Source organism: Suncus etruscus, chromosome X (genome assembly GCF_024139225.1).
Source record: "Suncus etruscus isolate mSunEtr1 chromosome X, mSunEtr1.pri.cur, whole genome shotgun sequence".
NCBI classification, from domain to species: domain Eukaryota; kingdom Metazoa; phylum Chordata; class Mammalia; order Eulipotyphla; family Soricidae; genus Suncus; species Suncus etruscus.
In genome coordinates, this window is record NC_064868.1 from 116,681,270 (window position 1) to 116,704,202 (window position 22,933).

General features: G+C 45.0%; 1 protein-coding gene across 2 annotated transcripts in view; it reads left to right on the top strand.

Moving 5' to 3' along the window:
• The window catches only part of TMEM255A (transmembrane protein 255A), an 85,399-nt gene that overhangs the window by 26,201 nt on the left and 36,265 nt on the right, over nucleotides 1–22,933 (top strand). Inside the window, exons 5-7 of one of the 2 annotated variants that reach the window (XM_049767602.1) lie at nucleotides 10,125–10,193; nucleotides 13,042–13,113; nucleotides 13,508–13,596. In XM_049767602.1, coding sequence (XP_049623559.1) covers nucleotides 10,125–10,193; nucleotides 13,042–13,113; nucleotides 13,508–13,596 — 230 coding nt within the window. The remainder of the gene's footprint in view (nucleotides 1–10,124; nucleotides 10,194–13,041; nucleotides 13,114–13,507; nucleotides 13,597–22,933) is intronic. The other variant, XM_049767603.1, reaches the window with a different exon arrangement.

Below are 22,933 nucleotides of genomic sequence, written 5' to 3' on the forward strand. Positions count from 1 at the left end.
ACCAACTCCTAGTCCCAGGGAATATTGATCTGGGCTACAAATACAAGTCAAGAGCAAGTAACAGCAGCTTACTGACTACCTAGACGATTCAAATATTGATTCTTCGGAGAGATAGCACAGCGGTGTTTGCCTTGCAAGCAGCCGATCCAGGACCTAAGGTGGTTGGTTCGAATCCCAGTGTCCCATATAGTCCCCCGTGCCTGCCAGGAGCTATTTCTGAGCAGACAGCCAGGAGTAACCTCTGAGCACTGCTGGGTGTGGCCCAAAAACCAAAAAAATATATATATATTGATTCTTTCCCTCTCCTACAACCAGCCCCCTGCATCAACTGAACCAAAACTGAGTATAAAAATATCCCGCAAACTAGTTGAAAATGGCAGGTTTACTAAGACGACTACTTTGCAACAGAATTTTATTAACAGAATAGTCTGTGGAGCAAATGAGATTTTATTCCTTTGATTCCTGTACTAAGGGTACAGGTTATCCTGAATTGTTGGGCTCTTGAGTCTGGATGGAAAGGATCACTTGTGAACTTAATAGTTCAGTTCCAATTTGTTCTCACCCCCTTCTCTCAGACCTTAGTGTCAGCCTCCCACATTAAAGACTTATATGGCCCACACTACCACCCAGTCTGTCAGTTCGATTACATCCCAGGGCATCGTTTCTGGGCAGGGGAAAGATAACAGAAGGTAGAGAGAGATCCTTTTCCCAGTTGTCGCTCAGGATCAGGAATATTAGTGTTGGCTTTTATAGCAGACCTGGTTTTAGCAGTCATCTCCTTCCTTCCTTCCTTCCTTCCTTCCTTCCTTCCTTCCTTCCTTCCTTCCTTCCTTCTTCCCTCCCTCCCTTCCTTCCTTCCTTCCTTCCTTCTTCCCCCCTCCCTCCCTCCTTCCCTCCTTTTTCCTCCCTCCCTTCTTTCCTTCCTCCCTTCTTCCTTCCTCTGTCCCTTCTTCCTTCCTTCCTTCCTTTCTTCCTTCCTTCCTTCCTCCCTTCCTTCCTTCCTTCCTTCCTTCCTCCTTCCCTCCCTCCCTCCTTCCTTCCTTCTTTTCTTCCTTCGCCACACCTGCAAGCACCTGGTTATTCCTGGTTCTGTGCTCATAAATGACTCTTGGCAGGCTCAGGAGACAATATGGGACCAAACCCAGGTCTGTCATGGGTCAGCCACTTGTAAGGCAAATGCCCTACCACTGTGCCATCTCTCCAGCTCCTACAGCAGTCATCCATTTCTTCTTAAAATGCAAGTGAGAGGATTGAGAGATATTGCAGGGGGTAAAGCCTCTGCCCTGCATGGGGCCAACCCTGGTTCGATCCACGCCACTATCTATGATCTCCCAAGCACTGCTAGGGGTCACAATAGAAACTGAGCACAGGGGGCCGGGCGGTGGCGCTGGAGGTAAGGTGCCTGCCTTGCCTGCGCTAGCCTAGGACAGACCGCGGTTCAATCCCCCGGTGTCCCATATGGTCCCCCAAGAAGCCAGGAGCAACTTCTGAGCGCATAGCCAGGAGTAACCCCTGAGCATCACAGGGTGTGGCCCAAAAACCAAAAAAAAAAGAAACTGAGCACAGAACCAGTAATAGCAACTTTTTTTTGAAGCCAGTTCCCAAGCATGCCCTGAAACTACAGTTTCTCTTTAATCAGGAGAGGATCTCAGAGACTCACTATACCTTTATTAAAAGGAACCATGGTCAAGCACTGCACATCCATACCCTGGGAAGTGGGCAAAGACTTTTATCTGAGAACCCAATCAGTAGCAGCCACCTATATAATCACTCTGAAAAAAAATTCAGAGTAGGAGCCGGAGATATAGAATGGAGGTAGGGCATTTGCCTTGCATACAGAAGGATGATGGTTCAAATCTGGGTGTCCCATGTGGTCCCCTGAGCCTACTAGAAGCAATTTCTGAGTGTACAGTCAGGAGTAACCCCTGAGTGATACTGGGTGTGAACCCCCCTCCAAAAAAACAAAAAAATTCAGAGTAGAGCTGCTTAGGATGTTTAAGAAACAATGTAATAGATAGTCAATAAGACAAGAGGACATGAGATCAGAAATGAGAAAACTACAAACAGAAATAACAGAATTGAAAAACCTGATAGACAAAACGAAAAGGTCACTGGAAGGCCTCACCTTCCAGTAGCAACAGGAACATCTGCTGAGGACAGAATCAGTGAGGTCCAAGATGAGGTGTAGAAAATAAAATAGGGCCAGAGAGATAGCACAGCGATAGGGTTGTGGTGCTTTGCACGTGGTCATCCTAGGACAGACCTGGGTTCGATTTCCAGCATCCCATATGGTCGCCCGAACCTGCCAGGATAGATTTCTAAGCACAGAACCAGGAGTAACCCCTGAGTTCCACTGTATGTGGCCAAAAAATAGCAGAAGATAGGAATAAGCTTTAAAATAAATGAACAGTTGACAAGAGAACTTTATGATGAAGTAAAGAGGAACAATAGAAGAATCATCAGCATTCTAGAAAGTCAGAAAGGCAACCCTGATGAGAAGCAACCAAGAGCTGGCTCTCTAAAAAAAATAAACAAGATCAATAAACCACTAGCAAGACTCACAAAGAGAGAGAGAGAACCTTAACAAATGGATCAGAAATTTAAAGGTGTTAGAAAAGAGATACCACAGAAAGTCAAAGTGTCATCAGAGATTACTTTAAGATTCTTTTTTTGGGGGGGCAGGGCTGGAGAGATAGCATGGAGGTATGGCGTTTGCCTTGTATGCAGAAGCTCGATGGTTCAAATCTTGGCATCCCACATTTTCCCCCGAGCCTGCCAGGAGCGATTTCTGAGCATAGAGCCAGGAGGAACCCCTGAGCGCTGCTAGGTGTGACCCAAAAACCAAAAAATAAATAATTTTTTTCCTTGGGGCCAGAGAGATAGCATGGAGGTAGGGATTTTGCCTTGCATGCAGAAGGATGGTGGTTCTAATCCCAGCATCCCATATGGTCCCCGGAGCCTGCCAGGAGCGATTTCTAAGCGTAGAGCCAGGAGTACCATGAACACTTCCGGGTGTGACCCAAAAACCAAAAAAAAAAGAATTTTTTTCTTTTTTGGGGGGATTAGGGGGATGGGACAATACCTGACAGTGCTCAAAGGTTAGTCCTGGTTCTGCACTCAGAAATTACTCCTGGCAGACTCAGGACCACATAGGATACCAGAGATCAAACCCAGGTTAGCCATGTACAAGGCAAATTCTCTATTCCCTGTGTTAACACTCTATCCCCACCTTCGAGATTCTTATGCCACAAAATGAGAATCTAGAAAAAATAGATAAACTTTTAGGGTCCTATAACTTTTCAAGTCTGAACAAAGACGATTTAGAATATCTGAACAGACCTATCACTAGCAAGGGAATTGAAATGGTAATCAAAAGTCTTCTCAAAACAAAAGCCCAGGTCTAGATGGACTCATTAGTGAGGTATTTCAAACATTTAAAGAGGATCAACTGCCAATATTTTTTCAGGCTCTTTCAGTAAATTAAAGAAAGAGAAAGACCTCGTAAAAAGTTCCTATGAAACAAACATTATTTGATAGATTAATGTGAAAAAGAAAGATAAAAATAGAGAGAGAATTATAGGCCTTTATTGCTGATGGACATGATGCAAAGATCTTCAACAAAATACTACTAAATAGAACCCAACAACTCATATACACTATGAACAAGTAGAATTTATCCAAGGAATGCAAGGGTGATTTTACATATGCAAATAAATATCGATACACCATATCGATAAAATAAAAAAACTAAAAAATCAATAGATGCAGAGAAAAAGCATTTTGAGTAAGATTCAAAAAGCATTTGAGAAGAACCAACTTCCGTTCATGATAAAAATAAGATGAGAATTAAAGGAAATTTCCTCAATATAGTCAAGATCATTTAGCACAATCCCACAGCAAACATTATACTCAAGGAAAAACTACAAGCTTTTCCTCTAAGATAAGGCACAAGACAAGGCTGCCTACTCTTGCCATCTCTATTCAATATAGTACTGGAAGTATTTACCATAGCAATTAGGCAGGAAGAAGGTATTAAGGACATCCAAATAGGAAAGAAATAAGTCAAGATATCACTATTTGCAGATAACATTTAGAAAAATCTCTTTTTTTTTTTTTTGGTTTTTGGGCTACACCCAGTGACACTCAGGGGTTACTCTTGGCTGTGTGCTCAGATTTTGCTCCTGGTTTGGGGAACCAAATGGGATGCAGGGGGAATTGAACCGCGGTTCATCCTAGGTTAGCGCTTGCAAAGCCAATGCCTTACTGCTAGCACCACAACATTTAGAAAAATATTAAAGCTTCTGTTAAAAAACGTATTAATTATAAAGTCCTGGAGATTGAGGGATGGAGAGAGAAGCCTTTCTATGCCAGCCCAGGTCATGTGCCTCCAACCCCCTCCAGCTGGTGGTCTCAGGGTGGCGGTGAGGAAATGATCCACACGGTTCGATCCCCCCAATGTCCCATATGGTCCCCCAAGCCAGGAGAGATTCCTGAGCACACAGCCAAGAGTAACCCCTGAGTGTCAACGGGTGTGGCCCAAAAATCCCCCCAAAAAAAGAAAAAAAGAAACAATACATTTGTATGCTAAAGTGGCAAGCTAAAAATTAATACGCAAAAATTCTGTGGCTTTCCTATGTGCAAGTAATGAAACAGAAGAAAGATATTTGTAAATAATTTGTAAATAATCCCATTCACAACTGCCTCAGAAAATAAAATACTGAGCCAGAGCCATAACATAGCAGTAGGGCATTTTCCTTGCTTGAGACGACAGATCTTAAAGGTTCGATTCCCAGCATCCCATATGGTCCCCTGAGCATGCCAGGAATGATTTCTTTTTTGGGGGGAGGGGTCACAGCTGGCAGGACCTAGGGGTTACTCCTGGCTCTGCACTCAGAAATTGCCCCTGGCAGGCTTGGGGGACCATATGGGTTACTGGGAATCGAACCAAGCTGTCAGGGTTTGCCATGTGCAAAGCAAACGTCCTACCATTTTGATATTGCCCCAACCCCCAGGAGTGATTTCTGAGTGCAGAGTCAGAAGTAACCCCTGAGTGCCACGGGGTGTGGCCCAAAAACCAAAAAAAAATGTGTTGCTACAAAGAGGGATCTAAATAGTATCATGCTGATACTAAAGTTAGTAAGAGAGAGAGAGAGAGAGAGACCAACACAGAATAATCACTCATAGCAGGTTATAAATAAACATAATGTTGGATACTGGTAAATGCATTTAAATCATCATGAATAACTCAGCAATTTCATGGTTACTAAATTTAAAAAATGAACCAGGACTAACCTCCTGGGCACCAAGAAATGTGGCTCCACTTGCCTCCCATGACATCAATATATATATGTTTTGCTTGTGGGTTACACCCCGTGGTGCTCAGGATTTATTTACTCTTGGCTCTGCATTCAGGAATTACTCTGGGCTAGCTCACGGGACCATATGGGATGCCAGGAATTGAACCCTTGTTGGCTGCGTGTATGGCAAATGCCTTATCAACTATACTATTACTCCAGCCCTGACATCAAGAACTTTTACATGTACCATCTTGCCACCCTGACCCAGTAATTTTTACTTTTATTGCCTATCACCTTAGAAATCTTTTCTTTGTAGCCTTACTTGGAGTTGATAAGACTGTACCTGTTATTATTTTGTAGTTATCAGAAGCCATTTAAGAGTATTGATTTCTCATTTTTGCATAGTACATGTAGCTTTTCAATGAGTCTGCATATCTGTGATCTTATTTGAAATGCAATGCAATTCTGAGATATGTAGAAGAGGTATTATTGTCCTCATTATCATATTCAGTATTCACCAGGAAGCTGTCTCCATGGCAACTCCAGGCCTAGTGGCCAAAGAGGCCTTTAGTAGATTTTGAAAGCATCATGAGCTAATATGCTTCCTCCCAGCCTTCATCCTCTCATTCCTCCTCCTGTTTTCTTTTTAGCAGCTTTCTTCAATTATATTCTTTAGAATCAAGTGTTTTTAGTATATGAAAAAGCTACAAGCAAACTTTTTTTTTTTTTGGTTTTTGGGTCACACCCGGCGGTGCACAGGGGTTACTCCTGGCTGTCTGCTCAGAAATAGCTCCGGGCAGGCACGGGGTACCATATGGGACACCGGGATTCGAACCAACCACCTTTGGTCCTGGATCGGCTGCTTGCAAGGCAAACGCCGCTGTGCTATCTCTCCAGGCCCACAAGCAAACTTTTAATCTTGTTCATTGGGGAAGATTTTTACAATCCCCCAAATAAACTCCATATGCATTTACTCGAACCTCCTTAGCCCCCTACAATTCTTCCTGCTCTAATTCTTCCTCCTCTTTATTTTTTTTTTGTTTTTTTTGGGCCACACCCAGTAACGCTCAGGGGTTACTCCTGGCTATGCACTCAGAAGTCGCTCCTGGCTTTGGGGGACCATATGGGACACCAGGGGATCGAACCTCGGTCCGTCCTAGGCTAGCGCTGGCAAGGCAGACACCTTACCTTTAGCGCCACCGCCCGGCCCCTCTTCCTCCTCTTTAGATTTACTACATTCATCACAGTTTATATTCATGAAATCATATAATATGTGGCCATTTGCAATGAGACTTCTTCAATTAGTTGTAAAGGTTCATCTGTGTTGATATAGTTGTCCATACTTCATTTATTTTTATAAACTAATAATATTGTGCTGTATGGCTATACAATGTATTTGTCCATTCAGTTCATGTTTCTGTCTTTCAGGTATTGTGGTAATGTTTATGGAGATATTCATGTGCATGTTTCTATTCAAACATATGTTTTTCATTTTTCTCGGGAATATACCTAGCGTGTTTTGCATAGTTCATAGGGTAACTCTTTAACCTTTTGATAAACTGTCAGTTTGCTAAAGTGACCACACCACATTCATGACTTTCCCACTGAAGTGTGTGAGCCTTCCAACTTTTCCATGCTCTTGCCAACTCTTGTTATTTGACAGTTTCATTGGAGTCAGCATAGTGGAAAGGAAGTGTGAGCTCATTGTGGATTTGGTTTGCATTTCCTTAACATACTTCATCATTGGAATCACTGACCTCAGTTGAAGGCAATAGGGAGAAAATCCAATTTCTATCGAGGGTAAGGGTTCTTTAATGACTAACTACTGCCTTTTGCATAGTTTCAGGCCCTCTACCATCACCTCTGCTACCCTCAAAGCTACTGGTCAACAGAGGATCCCTTTAATTTTATTATATAGGAGTGGATATAAAAGCAGGGCTTCATACATGCAAAGTAGATTCTCTATGATTGAGCCACATCCCTAGCCTAGTGGAGTATTTGATTGGGGGGGGTAAGGTTCATGAATCTGTGTGAAAACATTTCTATTTATACAGTACCTGGACAAAGACCTGAAGTGCTTTCAGGAAGGAAGATTGATCACTCCATAGTGTTGTCTTGGGGACCATGTGGTGTCAGGGAGCAAACCAGGGTTGGCAAGCACCATTATGTCTGTACTATGTCCTTTCTCCCTGTTGACCGTATTCTGTGAAGGCATATTTGGAACCTAACACCACTTTGTCCTTGTTAGAACCAGCCTATCCAGTGACTGGTCTTTCAATATCATGGCAGTCTGATCTCTTGGGTGAATAGGAGCTCCCTCTCCATACCACCCTTCTTACATCTCCCTGAAATGTACCTCGTTCATCTACATTTGAGCATCTTCCTTCCTTTCCAGTCTGATTACAGGCTAAGCCAATGGGGCAACCTGATTTCAGAACATTAGGCAGCCCAGAGATCATGCAGAAGCAGTTAACAGTTCTAGAAAGTTCTCTGCTACTCCTTGATGGCATAGTAGGTTGAGACTCTGGTACAGAAAATGTGAAGTTACCTATAAAATAAAAAGCAACCACCAAGATAATTAGAAATGGTATGAAAAATGGAGAAAGAAAACAGGGAGAGTGCGGGCAACGTTAAGGAAGGTCAGTTTACATTAAATCACTGTTTAGGGATCAGAGAGATAGGACAGGGAAGGGTTAAAGCATTTCCCAGGGACCAGAGCTATAGCAGACCTAGTACAGACCCGGGTTGATCCCTGGCATCCCACATAGTCCCCCGAGCCTGCCAGGAGCGATTTGAGCACAGAACCAGGAGTAACCTCTGAGCGCTGCTGGGTGTGGCCCAAAAACAAACAAACAAAGCATTTTTCTTGCATGTGTCCATCCACATGCAAGATCAATCCCTGATATCACATATGGTCCTCTAAATATTATCAGGAGTAATCATGGAGCACAGAGCCAGGGGTAAGCCGTGAACACAGCCAAATGTAACTCAGTGCCCCCACACAAAACAAAATAAACTGTCATAATAGGCTTCTGCAATATCCCCTACCACTTGAGGGAGGTATGGTACAAGCTGCAAGTAGACAGTATTTCTGATCCTCAAGCTTCCACCTACCACTGGATCTTCAAGTGACAAAGAATTTAGGCTATTCCCACCACGAGTGTTGTCCTCCCTCCACCTCTGTTCCTAGCATGCCTCCCATATCTCCCCCCTTTACCCCTTGGACTGCTAGCATGAGAGGTCTCCTTTGTGTATAGCTCCTAACAGTATTTTTTGAGCTCACAATCTATATATAATCTGTGTAACTACGTGAAAGATGCCTTCTACTTCAGTTAAGGCTCTTCTAGGGGGGCCAGAGAGATAGTATGGAGGTAAGGCGTTTGCCTTTCATGCAGAAGATTATCGGTTCAAATTCTGGCATCCCATATGGTCCCTGGAGCCTGCCAGAAGCGATTTCTGAGCGTGGAGCCAGGAGTAACTAGCCCCTGAGCACCGCCGGGTGTGACCCAAAAAGAAGAAGAAGAAGAAGGCTCTTCTAACATTCTCCACTGGAATGGCCCACCCCCTTAGGGCTTAGTTCTCAAGCGCTTTCTCCCAGAAAAACAGGGTCACGGTGACAGCAGGGAGCTGTCGTCATTCAGTGTAGCATCCCTTGTGAGGAACAACCTGGAGTTTTGACTCATGTTTCCTGGGGACTCATTGCATGAAGATAAGGGTGAGAAATAAAGATCAGGGAGGCAATTTGAAGAAACAGATTTCTCAATCCATTTTCTAATTTCTTAGCCAGGATTGAAATAAAAAGCATTTTTCAGTATTTTATTGTTTACTTTGTTTTTGTTTTTGTTTTGGGGGCCACACCCGGCCACACTCAGGGATTGCGCCTGGTTCTGTGCTCAGAAATAGCTCCTGGCAGGCTCGGGGGACCATATGGAATGCTGGGAATCGAACCTTGGTTCGTCTTGGATCAGCCTGTGTAGGGCAAATGCCCTGCCACTGTGCTATCTCTCCGGCCCCTTTACTGTTTACTTTTAATCTTTGTTGATGAGGTGCAATGATTTACAACCCCACAATTTCAAACCCCACAACTGCCACCACAGTACCTGCTTCCCTTCCCCCAAGGTCCTGAAGACCCCCCCCCTTTTCCAACTTTCCCACCCACAAACTCAGTTCTGTGGGTTAAATTTACTGTTCTGCTGCCTCTGGCCCTGTGTTGCTTCCTTGCTGTATATCTTTAAGTCCCACACATGAGAAAAATCTGTCTCTGTCTATCCCTTTATTTCTGACTGACTTCACCAGCATAACATTCTCTCATTTCATCCTTGGTATAGCAAATCGCATGATTTTGTTATTACTTACAGGGCAGCATATGCCATTATGTATATGTACCCCAACTTCCTGATCCTTTCATCTTTGGTTGGACAATTGGGTTGTTTCCAAATCTTGCCTATTGGACTAAGTGCAGTACTGATGAAAGGCCTAGCCTTTCAAATTGATGCTTCTGCATTTGGGGAAAAGATACTAAATAGTATTATCCCTGGGTCAGATGGTAATTCTAGTCTATTTTTGAGCTCTCCATATTATAGAAAACATTTTTTAATAGAAAGCATCACATTTTCAGACTTCCTAGAGGAGCAAATCACAGAAAGGAAACCATTAGCCACTGCCTACTCCAGTGTCTGTCCAAATATTTACATTGACAATCAGAGCACTTGCTTACTTATGTGTGTGTATCTGTCTGTCTGTCCAAATGTTTTATTGCCAATTAGAACACATGTTCCTTTAGTTTTCAAAGCTTCAATTCCTTTGGTTTGGTATTTCCTTTCCCAGGATCTGAAACCACTCTATGCCAACCGCTGCCACTATGTCCCAAAGACATCCCAGAAGGAAGCTGAGGAGGTGAGTCAGCTAGAGGCTGAATGCCTTAACCTTTGGGGGAAAGTCTCCTGTGTTGCCTGAAAGTTCTTCCCCTTTCTTTGACCCTCTTTATTTGGTGAGTGAGGGAGCACATCTGACGGTACTCAGGGGTTATACCTGGTAAGCTCAGGGGATCATAGATGTTGCCAGAGTTTGAACCCCTGTTGGTGGTATGTGAGGCAAGTGCCCTAATCACTATACTATCTCTCCCATACTATGTGACTCTTTTATATGGCCCAAATGCTCCTGCTTATCTTCTCCAGTGGATTTGCTCAATGGGTCCGAGCAGTGCTAATTGATCCCATGATCCTAGATCAGAGCTTCCCTGAGGCCTAATCTGACCTACTTGATTCTTTAATTACAGGCTTGTCCCTCTGAGCTCAGCCTCTCACTGCCTGGCTCATATTCTAAGAGGGACTGATCAGGTTTCAGAGATCATAAAGCAGACCCCTTGCCCATCTGTTTCACTTGTCTGCAGTTGGTTCCCAGAAGCAAGAAAAGCAAAAGCCTCACCAAGCCTCAAGGTTGGAATTAAGGCAGCAGAGTCTAAGAAACATGTGCAGTGGGGTGTCAGAAGGACAAATGAGGATCACTGAGACATTTTGCTTTGAAGTTCTGAGGAAGCAGGGCGGGGTGTCTGCTCCCGTTTAGTTGTTGTTGTCATTGTTGCTTTAGGGCCACACCCAGCAATGCCTAGGGGTTACTTCTGGCTCTGCACTTCTGGTGGATTCTTGGGGCCATATGGAATGCTGGGGAATCGAGCCCAGGTCTGCTGCATGAAAACAAAGAGACCTGCCTGCTGTGCTATTGTTCTAGCCCCTCTACTGTGTGCTTCTAAGAGATTTTGGTGTTAGGTGGCCAGTCACTGAGCAAAGCAGAGGACACAGAGAAGAGAGTATAAGAATAGATTTATTAAGACTCAGTGCTAGGGCCGAGCTATAGTTTGCCTTGCACATGCCTGACCCAGGATCCAGGTTCGATCTCTTGCATCCGTATGCTCCTCCAAGCCTACCAGGAGCTATTTCTGAGTGCAGAGCCAGGTGTGGCCCAAACCTCCTCAAAACAAAAACAGAAACAAAAAAGACTCAGTGCCTAGGGCCAATGAGTCAAATGAACTTGGAGCTCAGAGTGCTTGCAAGCAAGGTCAGAGAGACTGGGAGCCCCAGCCTCAGGAAGGCACACAATTTATACATTTTATCCCATGTATTCAAGGCACATATAAACCATGCACCTTGTTTACAAGCCCTGTTTGCTTATTGTTTGTTGTTATCTAGTCCTTACCTTCCCAGACACCCCCGGGGTAATTTTCCTAATCTTGTTCCGGATATTGGTAATCCTGGTCTCTGTTTGGTTTTCATATGTTCAGGCCTGAACTGTGTAATGGCACCGCTCTGGTTCACACTTGCCAATTGATTCTCAATTGGAAAGATACCTTCAAAGCTCCCCCAGAAAAGTTAGGAAAAAAGATAAATTTGTGATAGGGAGAAAGGGGAAGTAGATGGATGAAAATAGTGGATACCTCATCCAATTTCAGGAAAAACTATTATATGTACCATACCTGGTAGGCAGGGCCTTTGGACTGAAGCCAAGCAAGGGTCCTTTATTTTCCATACTTGCAAGCTGGAAGATAGTGTCCTCTAAGAAACCATTTTATCTGAAGGCCACTAAAGGGGATCTGTAGGTGGGTTGGAATTGAAGCCACATTCCATAGGGCTCAGGGACTATGCCTGGCTTTATGCCCAGGAGTGAGTCCCTAAAGGTACTTGAGGGTTCCTAGGTGGTGCTGATAATGGAACTGGGGTAGATTGCATGCGAGGCAAACACCTTCCCGCCCTGTATTCACTCTCTTTCTTTCTCTCTCACTCTCTCTCCCTTTCCCTCTCTCTAGCCTTCTCTCACCGTCTCCCTCTCTCTAGTCTCTCTCTTTCCCTCTCTCTTTCCCTCTCTCTCCCTCTCTCTCTCTCCCTCTCTCACCTACCAGAACATTGTAAGATAGGAAAACAGGGAAGAATGTTTGGGTTGCAAACAAGTGGATTTCAGAACAATGAATTCCATCCCAGGCTGTTCTCCCAAAGTCCATCTCCTAGTACCTACACATAAAACGAAGAAAGAACAAAATGAGGAACAAATCCTCATCTTAAGGTTTTGGGGAATCATTGTCTAGGAATTCAGAGCCAAGGTCTTTGTCCAAGGCATGGAGATAATTTATTCTATTCTGGCTTTCTCAGCCTTTTGCTCCTCTCTGTCTCTCCCTCCCTTTCCCTTTCCTCAATCACATATTTCCCAGGTGTTGAACTGTTCTCTGATGAGAGAGGAGAAGTCAAAGTTTGTATGTATGTTCCAACAGCACATCAGGCAGCACACATGTTACAAAGGAACTTCCTATGGAACAAAAATACCTGGTTGACACATAGCTTCTCTGTCATGGAGCAAAACAAACTGACAGACTGGGTGCTGAGAGATACTAAGCAGGTAGCACGCTGGGCTGAGCCCAGGTTCAATCTCCTGCATCTTATTAAGGTCCCCTGAGTCCAACCAGGAGTAAGCCCTGAGAATCACCAACTGTGCCCTCCCACAAAAAAAAAAGAAACAAAACACAAAACCTTGCATGTGTTGGGGAAGGGGACATGAAGAGAGCCTGGAAAATTAGGTGAGATGGTTAAATGGAAATGAATGTCAAATATTCAAGATGTGTGAAATGTCATTGGTTTTCTCTTGATGTCACGGTGCTGTTTCTTGTATTATCTTGGGGAATTGTCAAATGTAAATAATGACTGCCCTAGGTTCACTTGTAACCCTGGTCCCCCTAACCCTATTTTTCCTATATAAGGTCATAAGTTCCTCAACCAAAAATTCTCCTTCTGCGAGGGTTATGAGGAACCTTACACAGGCAGCTAGAGAGGTACTATTGTACTTCCGTGTGCATGTCATGGCCTTCCTGCTTTCCTCCCCTCTTGGTCCTCCTGCCTTCCTAGCCTCTTGTGCCCTGCTGCCCCTGCCTTCCCCCGTTAGCTTCGTTTCCTCTCATCCATCTAGTCTCCCATTGCACCTTCCATTCATCTTGCCCTCTCTCTATCTCTATCCTTCAGGGATGGAGTGTTGAAGGCTGGCTGGAATTAAGCTCCCCCTAGAGATGGCTTCAGGGACCAGTTCAGCAGACTTCCCACATGCATTGATGTGTTCATTTCACAGCCACCCTCACCATCTCACTCATGAACTCACACAGCCAGTCCCAGAGGGTCCAGCCTCCCTGCTTGTCCAGGCCTGCTCATCTCCTGTCTGTTGTGTGCCCCCAGGTGAAATGCCCTCATCTCAGCCGTGAATTCTGCACACCTCGCATCCGGGGCAACACCTGCTTCTGCTGTGATCTCTACAACTGCGGGAGGTAAGGACAGAGCCTCTCTCACTTCATTCATGATTCAATCATGGAGGCCACTCACTGGGCTCAGAGAGGTGGGAAACACTGCTGGCTAAGCTGGCAAGCACACCTGCCATCTTTGTGCCAAGCTTCACACTAAGAGGATAGGTCTGCTTAAATTGCTCCTTTACCTATGATGTAGGTAACATTCTTCTGTTCTTTTTGGAGGGGGGGAATTGGGAGTGGGATGGGTCACGCCTGGCAGTGTTTAGAAATTACTCTTGGCTTTTCACTCAGAGATCACTCCTGGTAGGGGTTAGGGGACCCTATAAGGTGACGGGGATCACACCCCAGGTCAGCTGCATATCAGGTAAGTGTCCTACCCACCCACTGTATTTTTTCCACCTGTAGCTTTTTTTTTGGTTTGGGGGCCATACCTGATGATTTTCAATTGATACTACTGGGTCTGTGCACAGGAATAATTCCTGGCAGTGCTCAGTGAACCATATGGGGTGCTAGGAATTGAACCCAGATCAGTCACATACAAGAAAAGTGCCCCACTGGCTGTATTTCTCTTTGGTCTATTTTAGCTAGTAGCATTCTTGTCCTCTTTGTCCACATGTGGAGGAGGGAGACTCAGAAGAAACAGATAGTGAGACCCCAGATCACACAGAACTTGAAAACATTAAGGGTGGATGGGAAGCCACTTCTGTCTCGGATCCAGTTTAGCCACATTCCACACCTAGATATTGAACACTTGTTCTGTTTCAGGCTCAGTTCCAGACATTGGAAATACCAATGGAAAACAATGTCAAAGCCCCTAGCAGCTTGAGTTTTTCAGGGAAGACAACAAACCCACGAATATATTATAGACCAAGTGTTGATGGAAGATCTGAGGGAATACACTAAGCAGGAGAGGCCAATAGTTAAGGGACAAGGTGGAGGAAGGTATGTGCTGTGTTCGAGTGATCTGGAAAGATTTCTCAGAGAAGGTAATATTTGTGTCAACACTTGAATGACGTGAGAGGCCAATCCATGTGGAACCCAAGGAAAGACTATTTTAGGAATCTAAGCACAGAAATACACATACTAACTTTGCTACAACCACTCTGGCCTTCTTGCTGCTAAAATACAGTTTCTTAAAAAAGATATTTCAGTGCTAAGAATATAAAGACAGCCGATGAGGAGCTCCCACACTGAGAAGGCAGATATGTGAAGAATGGATTATACAGTAGAATAAGAAGAGTGGGACTAGGCTGGAGTGAAAGAACAACGGGTAGAGTTGTCTTGTACACAAATGACCTGCATTCACCATGGGGGACCATAAGGCTGCTAGTAGTGATTTCTGAGTAAAGAAAAAGGAGTAACCCCTAAGCATTGCTGGATGTGGCCCAAAAGTTAATAATACGTTTAAAAAAGAGTGGGGGTATGTGAATGTTTTGGGGATCCTGATGACTCAAAAGACTAAAAACCGGGTGACTGAAGAGATAGTATAGTGTATATGGCACTTGCATTGCATGCAACCAACCCAGATTTGATCCCTGGCACCACATAGGGTTTACTGAGCACCACTGGGAGTGATTCCTGAGTGCAGTCAAGAGTAAGTTCTGAGCATCACAGGTGTGCCCCCCCAATAAAAGACTGAAGTTAGTGCTGGGGCCAGCAGTCAAGGAGGGAAGAAACTGGGAGATACACTTGCTTTGCATGAGAGAGGCCTGGGTCCTATTCCTGGCACTGCATAGTCCCCTCAATACACTGGAGTATCTCTTGAACATTGCCAGGCATAGCCCCCAAACCAGACAGAATAAAAAGGAGAAAAGGGTGTGGGAGTTAGGAGATAACCCCAAAGGAGTGGAGGTGGGGAGGGTATGTCTAGCAGCTGCGGAGATGGGGGGTGGAAGGGAGCACAAGAAGATAGGGAGTGGGGGACCCATTCACATAGGGTTCAGTAGCCATAAGAATGACCTTGGACTCGACCCTGCAAGCAGTTGAGAGCTATTTAACATGGATTTGAGTGGTATGAGAACAAAGGCAACTAGCAGATGCCTGCCAAGAATTCAGCTCAGAAGTTGCAGAGATAGTACCAGGCTTTAAGGCATTTCCCTTGCCCATGATCAGTCCCAGTTCCATCCCCAGCACTGTGGTCTCACTAAGAGTGAGCCCTGAGCACCACCAGGTGTTGCCCTAAACCAAAAATAAACAAAGTAAAATAAAAGTTCATACCAATAGGCTAGAGCCGAGATAAATCTTTTCCCAAAGACTTTTATTTTGTTTTGTTTTGGGGAAACACCTGAAGATGCTCAGGTGGACCATATAGGATATCCAGGATCAAACCTGAGTCAGGCACATACTCTCCGGACCCACAAAGAATACTTTGTTGTTGTTGTTTTGGGAGGTCACACCCGGTGGCGCTTAGGGGTTACTCCTGGCTCTGCACTCAGAAATCGCTCCTGGCAGGCACAGGGAACCATATGGGATGATGAAATCGAACTTGGGTCTATCCTGGGTTGGCCACATGCAAGGCAAACCCCTACCACTGTGCTATCTCTTGGGCCCCCACAAAGAATACTTTCAAGAGCAATTTCAAAAGCAAAAGAATAACCTGAGCAGGTGAGGCAGAGAGTACCCTGCATGGGCAGGGGGCTCAGGGATTTGCTCAATTCTGTCCTCCAGGAGCAGGCTTTGACCAGACCTAAATGCTCAAAGTTGTCAAGCAAAGAGATAAATCTAGGAGTTTGGGTGATAGGCCCCCCTCCCTCACATGCCCTCATCTTGGTCTTTGGAAAACTATGAGCTGAGCTGTCAGACTGGAGCAGGGAGAAGGGGGCGAGACCACACCAGCCCCTTTACCTTCTGTGCCAATACTCAGCATGGGGGCTCGTTTTGTTCAAAGATTTGGCGGCTGATGAAGAGAAAACAGGAACCCTTAAATGAGGTTTGGGGTTATCTGAGAGGTTCAATTATTCATGTTGTCATAACCCCTGTAAAGAACTTCCCTCCTTAGCAGCAGTACTTGGGAACTAGCATTGTCCTTCTTGAGCCTGCCTGTCCAAAAATGATCAAAGGTATCGAAAAAAATAGGGGATTGGTGTCCTTTGGCTCCCTATGCCTGGTGCCTCCCCAATTCCCTCCCTGCTCTGTCTCTTGACCTCCTGCCTTCCGTGGCCTGCTGCCCTGGTCTGTCCATCCCCTCCTGTGGATAAGCTGGGGGGAGTAGTTATCCAGAAAGGGGGGCTAGATTTCAAGAGACAGGAGGCACTTGGGAAATCCATGTTGCTTCCTTAGACATACCTTTCTCTGACCTTTAGGTCATGTTTCTGGGAAAGGTCTGCAATCTTGTATTTTCCAGTAAATTCCACTTTAAATTCCATTTAGTGGAGCCCCTAGGGTGAATAGAGATTTCAAGGGTGGGGTTAGGGCCACACCACATGAGTTTCAGGGTCTAGCCATGCTGGAGGAACAAAGGCTGAATGTAGTGGTGATAGTGCTGGGGAGGAGAGGGGGGCAGGGAAAGCCTTTGTGTCCAAAACTAAGAATGGCCTCCTGCATGCAAAACCTGAACTTGATTGTGCTACATAAATGCAGTGTTGTTTTCCAAGTGCAGAGACACAAGGTCAGTTTCTCTTCCTGTTCACCTGAAAGCCATAATAACGAACTTGACTTCCCTGTGCCTTGTTAAAGGGTGCCGCTGGTGCTGCTAGTACTATCTTCAAGGGTCTAAAGGAATCTGATGAGGAGTGTTAAACGCTGGGCTTCCTAAGGCAATGAACTTGCCTTTGTCTTTTTCAAATTTATTATTTTTGTTTTTGTTTTTGTCCTTTTTTTGGGGGGGTCACACTCGGCAGTGCTCAGAGATTACTCCTGGCTCTGTGTGTTCAGAAATCTCCTGGCAGGCATGGGGAGGTACCATATGGGATGCCGGGGTTTGAACCACCGTCCTTTTGCATGCAAGGCAAATGCCTTGCCTCCATGCTATCTCTCCGGCTCTAAATTTATTATTTTTGGGGGTTTGGGGCCACATCCTTTGGCGCTCAAGGGTTACTCCTGGCTCTGCACTCAGAAATCACTCCTGGCAGGCACAAGAGACCATATGGGATGCCAGGATTTGAACCACCATTTGTCCTGTGTTGGCTGTGTGCAAACGCCCTATCGCTGTGCTATCTCTTGGACCCCTGTCTTTTTATTATTTTATTTCTGATAACACCATGATTGATGCTGTTGTTCTAAATACAGTTGTTTCAGACATTAAATGTTCAAACACCAGTCCTATGACCAGTATGAACTTCCCTCCATCAGTGTACTTATCTCTTATTCACCACCATAGCCTGCCCTCTTGCAAGTACAAACAAAATTTGCTTCACAGAATGTTCCTTAAGACACCAAGGCAGGGCCCGGAGAGATAGCACAGCGGGTGTTTGCCTTGCAAGCAGCCGATCCAGGACCAAAGGTGGTTGGTTCGAATCCCAGTGTTCCATATGGTCCCCTGTGCCTGCCAGGAGCTATTTCTGAGCCGACAGCCAGGAGTAACCCCTGAGCACCACCGTGTGTGGCCCAAAAACCAAAAAAAAAGACACCAAGGCAAAGGAAATTATCAAAACTTAGATCAACCAGAGTCAATTTGAAAGAATTGTGCTATTTCTTCATGGTGTTACTGAAGTCATTGTCTGAAGATTTGTGCTAGCTGAGTTTTCTGTGTTCCCCTTTAGGGTCACTGAACTTAGTGGTCCTCTCTGTCACTTTCCCATCAGGTTTGCTGTGATCCTACTGAGCTGACACTATTAGGACATTTTGAAGTGTAGTGTGGCTGCTTGCAGCCACGTGGCCCAGATCTGTAGATCTGGAACAAATTTGGTGGCTTGGCAGTTTGATAAGTTTCAGCTGTGGTGCTGGGCTGGTTTTTGTCAGAGGGTTTGTCACTGGGCTGTCGTGTCTAGAATAAAAAGCTAGCTACCCCACCGGTTCTGAGAAGGTCCCAGAGTTTTCCAAGCCTGAACTGGACTGCCTGGAAAAACATGCAGCCATCATTTTCTTTTTGGAGTTTAGTAGGGGAGTTGGGCTGTTTTTATGCTAGGAAGAAGGCATGGAGGCTGTTGGTGGAGGTTTTTTGATGGGGTGACAGGAAATTTGGGCCCGCCTCCTAGTGTTGTTATCTTTGTCTCTGGGAACAAAAGATTGATGAAAAGGGAGTGCCATTTGTTTCAGTGCATCAAGGAGTCCCAGATAATCAGGGAAACAATTTTTAAGGCAGGGAGGAGTGTCACAAACCCCCCTCCCAATGTCTCCTGGTCAACAAGGCTGGAAGTTTAATGTGAGGGCCAGGGGATGTAAGGGAGTTTAAGCTCTGTAGGATGGGGTTCAACAGGGCCATCCTGGCAGGTCTCCAGGGCTGTACAAGGATACTTGGGAGGCCATTTGGTGCCAGGGATCTAAACCAAATCCTAGCCTCTGTACCATATCATAGTCTAACCAAGGATTCAAAGAACTGGACTAAGCTACTAAGAAAGGACATTAGGAGCTCTCTCCCTAAGGATTTTCCAGCCTGGACCAGGCTTTCTACCTGATGCCAGGAGGCCACCCTCTGGGCATCAGCCCGGGCCCTTTTCCAAATCTATGTCTAAGATTCCAAGGGTAAAGCCTCTTGCAAAAGGCATGCTGAGGGGCTGGAGCGATGGCACAGAGGTAGGGCATTTGCCTTGCATGTGTTGACCTAGGACAGACCTCGGTTTGATTCCCCCATCATCCCATATGTTCCCCAAGCCAGGAGCGCATAGCCAGGAGTAACCCCTGAGTGTCACCAGATGTGCCCCCCCCCCCCCAAAAAAAAAGGCATGCTGAGTTTTTCATCAGGAAAGCGGCCCACTTTCAATCAAGCAAGGACACAGGCCTTTAGCTGCCAATCAAGGGAAGACTTCTTCCTTGATTGAGGCAGGTTCCTGGCAGGGAGCACCCAAGCAACCTAAACTCTAGGCCTAAATATAGCTGACCACCAGCTTTTGAGGTGTGGAGACTTTAATAAATTGCCAGCTTTTCCAGTCCATTTCCTTGAAAGGAGGCCAAGAAGGAGGGGGGATTGGGAACAAAAACATCAGGCAGGCATTTGTATAGTGCTTCGGAAAGTTTCCTCTGTCCCCCCTAAAGGGCTCCCATGATTTAATAGCAAACTTGTATCCTTATGCAGGAAGGTAGTTTTGTTAGGAAACAACCCCCTAAAAGCTGCCTTTTGGAGTGCTGTCCTGTGTGCTCCCGAGGTCAAGTCAATATCACTGTGTTGTTGTTTTCTTCCAAGTCAATATCATTGTTTTTTTTTTAGCATGCAACCTTAAAGGAAATGAAGGGAAGTGGAGAGTTAATGAACTGCTTCAGCTGGCAATTAAGGGAAAGAAGAGTTTTCTTACCTTCATGTAGCCTTTTGATGAAAAGCTATTACTGGGTTCCCCCTAGGTGCCAGAGATTGTTGCCAAAGCAGGAATATTGAGAAAATAACATTTTGCCCTATGGAAACTCAGTTTGCTAGAGCAGATTGGAGAGAGAATTCAGGTCCCTTTAAGACAAGCAGAGAGAGGGACCCGGAGCAGTGGTGCAGCGATTAGGGCATTTGCCCTGCATGCATCTGAACTAGGATGGTTTGATCCCCCAGCGTCCCGTATGGCCCCCCAAGCCAGGAGCAATTTATGAGTACATAGCCAGGAGTAACTCCTGAGTATCACCTCTGGTGTGACCCAAACACCCCCCTGGCTCTGTGCTTAGGTTCCCACTCCTGGTGATGGAATCCAAGTTGGCTGTTTACATGACAAATGCCTTCCCTGCTGTTCAGGCTCTCCAACCCCAAGAAAGTTTTATTGGCAATCAGCTGTCAGGTTGAAAGATGTAGGGTACATGTCCTCAAAGTAGTTGCCTCATCTGAAGGTCACACGAAAGGTGTTTTATAGGGAAAGGATAGGAAAGAAAGGGTGACTTGTAGACCAGAGGTTGCCAGGATGAACAAAAATATCTTTTCCCAGATTGATCCCCTGATGTAAACTCTTGTTTGATCTATAACCTTAAACAAAGTAAGACTTGGGGGGAGAACACAATGAGGGAGACTGTCTTTATTTTGCTTTGGGATAATGACAGTTATCCAGGTCTAGTATTTCTCTTTGGCCCAGTTTCCATTACCCCTGGCCAATGGTGCTAGGCCCCTATTGAAAAGCATAGGGGTGAATAGTGTTGACTCCTGGTTAACATGGAGACTGAAACACAGAGAGGTTATCTGTCTCTCTAGGTACACCCTGCACATTTAGAAGGCTAAAGGTCTCTGTTGATCAATAACTGGATTAGTATAATCTGTTTTCAACCTCAGGTATTCATTCACTGAGTATTTAGTGAAGACCTGGAGTATCTCTACCCCTGTGAGGATGACAGAAAAGGAGTGTCAGAGTTAACCTTTGCCCTCAAGAGGTGACTTGGGCTTCGGCTGTAGTTCAGCAATGGACTAGGCTCTCAACCAGAACTGGATAAAATGAATCACTGAATTGTTAATGTAGGCAAAGCTCCCGACTAAGAGGAACAGAGTGTCTGAGGCTGTGGGGATGGGAGTTAGGGGAAAAGCTAATGTGTGGTACTGTAATCCTCAAACATGGCCCTACGCAGGTGAATGTCGAAAACCTGAGCAAGGAGGAGGGGGTAGGACAGGCAGAGAACAGAGGATGTAACTACTAGGCAGCAGGGGGATTCTGAGCCAAAAGTTGGAATAAATACCAGAAGAGTCAAGTTGACATGTCTGAGGCTCCCAGCCTAGCTGAAATACACAAACTCCATTTTTTGTTCGACCCAGTCGAACCACCGTCCTTCTGCATGCAAGGCAAACACCCTACCCCCATGCTATCTCTCTGGCTCCCACAACTCCTTTATTTTGGGGGGGGGTTTGGGTCACACCCGGCAGCACTCAGGGGTCACTCCTGGCTCCACGCTCAGAAATCGTTCCTGGCAGGCTCAGTTGACGATATGGGATGCCTGGAGTAAAACCAATGACCTTCTGCATGAAAGGCAAACGCCTTACCTCCATGCTATCTCTCCGGCCCCCCACAAACTCCATTTTGAAGTCAAATGAGTGCAGACAAAAAGTATTTGGAGCTGTAGAAATATATTTTTTATTTTTTTAATTATATCTTCATTTTTTATTTTTTGGTTTTGGGGCTATAAACTCAGCTGTGCTCAAGGGTTTTACCTGGCAGGCTCGGAGGACCATATAGGATATCAGGTATCAAACCCAGGCCTGTCCTGGGTAGGCCGCATGCAAGGCAAATGCCCTACTGCTGTGCTATTGTTCCAGCTCAATTATATCTTTATTTAAGTACCATGATTACAAACATGTTTGTAGTTGGATTTCAGTTATAAAAAAGGACACCCCCCCTTCACCAGTGCAACATTCCCACCACAAGTGCCCCCCATTTCCCTCCTCCACCACCACCTGCCTGTATTCTAGACAGGCATTCTATTTCTCTCACGACCATTGCCATGATATTTGTCAGTGTAGTTATTTCTCTAACTTAACTCACCACTCTTTGTCTCTTTGTGGTAAGCTTCATAACGTGGGTTGTTCCTCCCAGCCCTCATGTCAATTGTCTCTGTGTATTATTACAATAATGTCTTTTATTTTTCTTAAACCCCATAGATGAGTGAGACTATTCTGTGTCTTTATCTTCCTTCTGACTTATTTCAATCTGCATAATAGTCTCTATGTCCATCCGTGTATAGGAAAATTTCATGACTTCATCTCTCCTGATGGCTGCATAGTATTCCATTATGTCTATGTACTACAATTTCTTTTTTGTCTTTTTCTTTTTTTTTTTTTTTTTTTTGGTTTTTGGGTCACACCCCACAGCACTCAGGGATTACTCCTGGCTTTGTGCTAAGAAATAGCCCCTGGCAGGTATGGGGGACCATATGGGATGCTGGGATTCAAACCACCGTCCTTCTGCATGCAAGGCAAACGCCTTAACTCCATGCTATCTCTCCAGCCCTGTACTACAATTTCTTTTTTTTAATTTTTTTATTTTTAATTATGAGACCAATGATGCAAAGAGGACAAGGTAAAGTTACAGTGAAAGAACAATCGCCCATAAACAGAGTTCTCAGAAGAAATCCCCTTGCTGACGCCTAAATATTGAACTTACAGTAAAAAAATCATTAAGAAAAATAAAGCAGAACCCATGTACAATTACTTTGTCCACAAGTCCCCAGATTGTAGGACATTATAACATTTCTTAGCAGTACACAAAGCAACCTAAAGCCATGAGATTTATGTGACTCCTTAACTTTGAAGGCATAGTATTTTTATATATTCATGCACATACATATTAGTTTAAGTTAACATCAAAAGTTT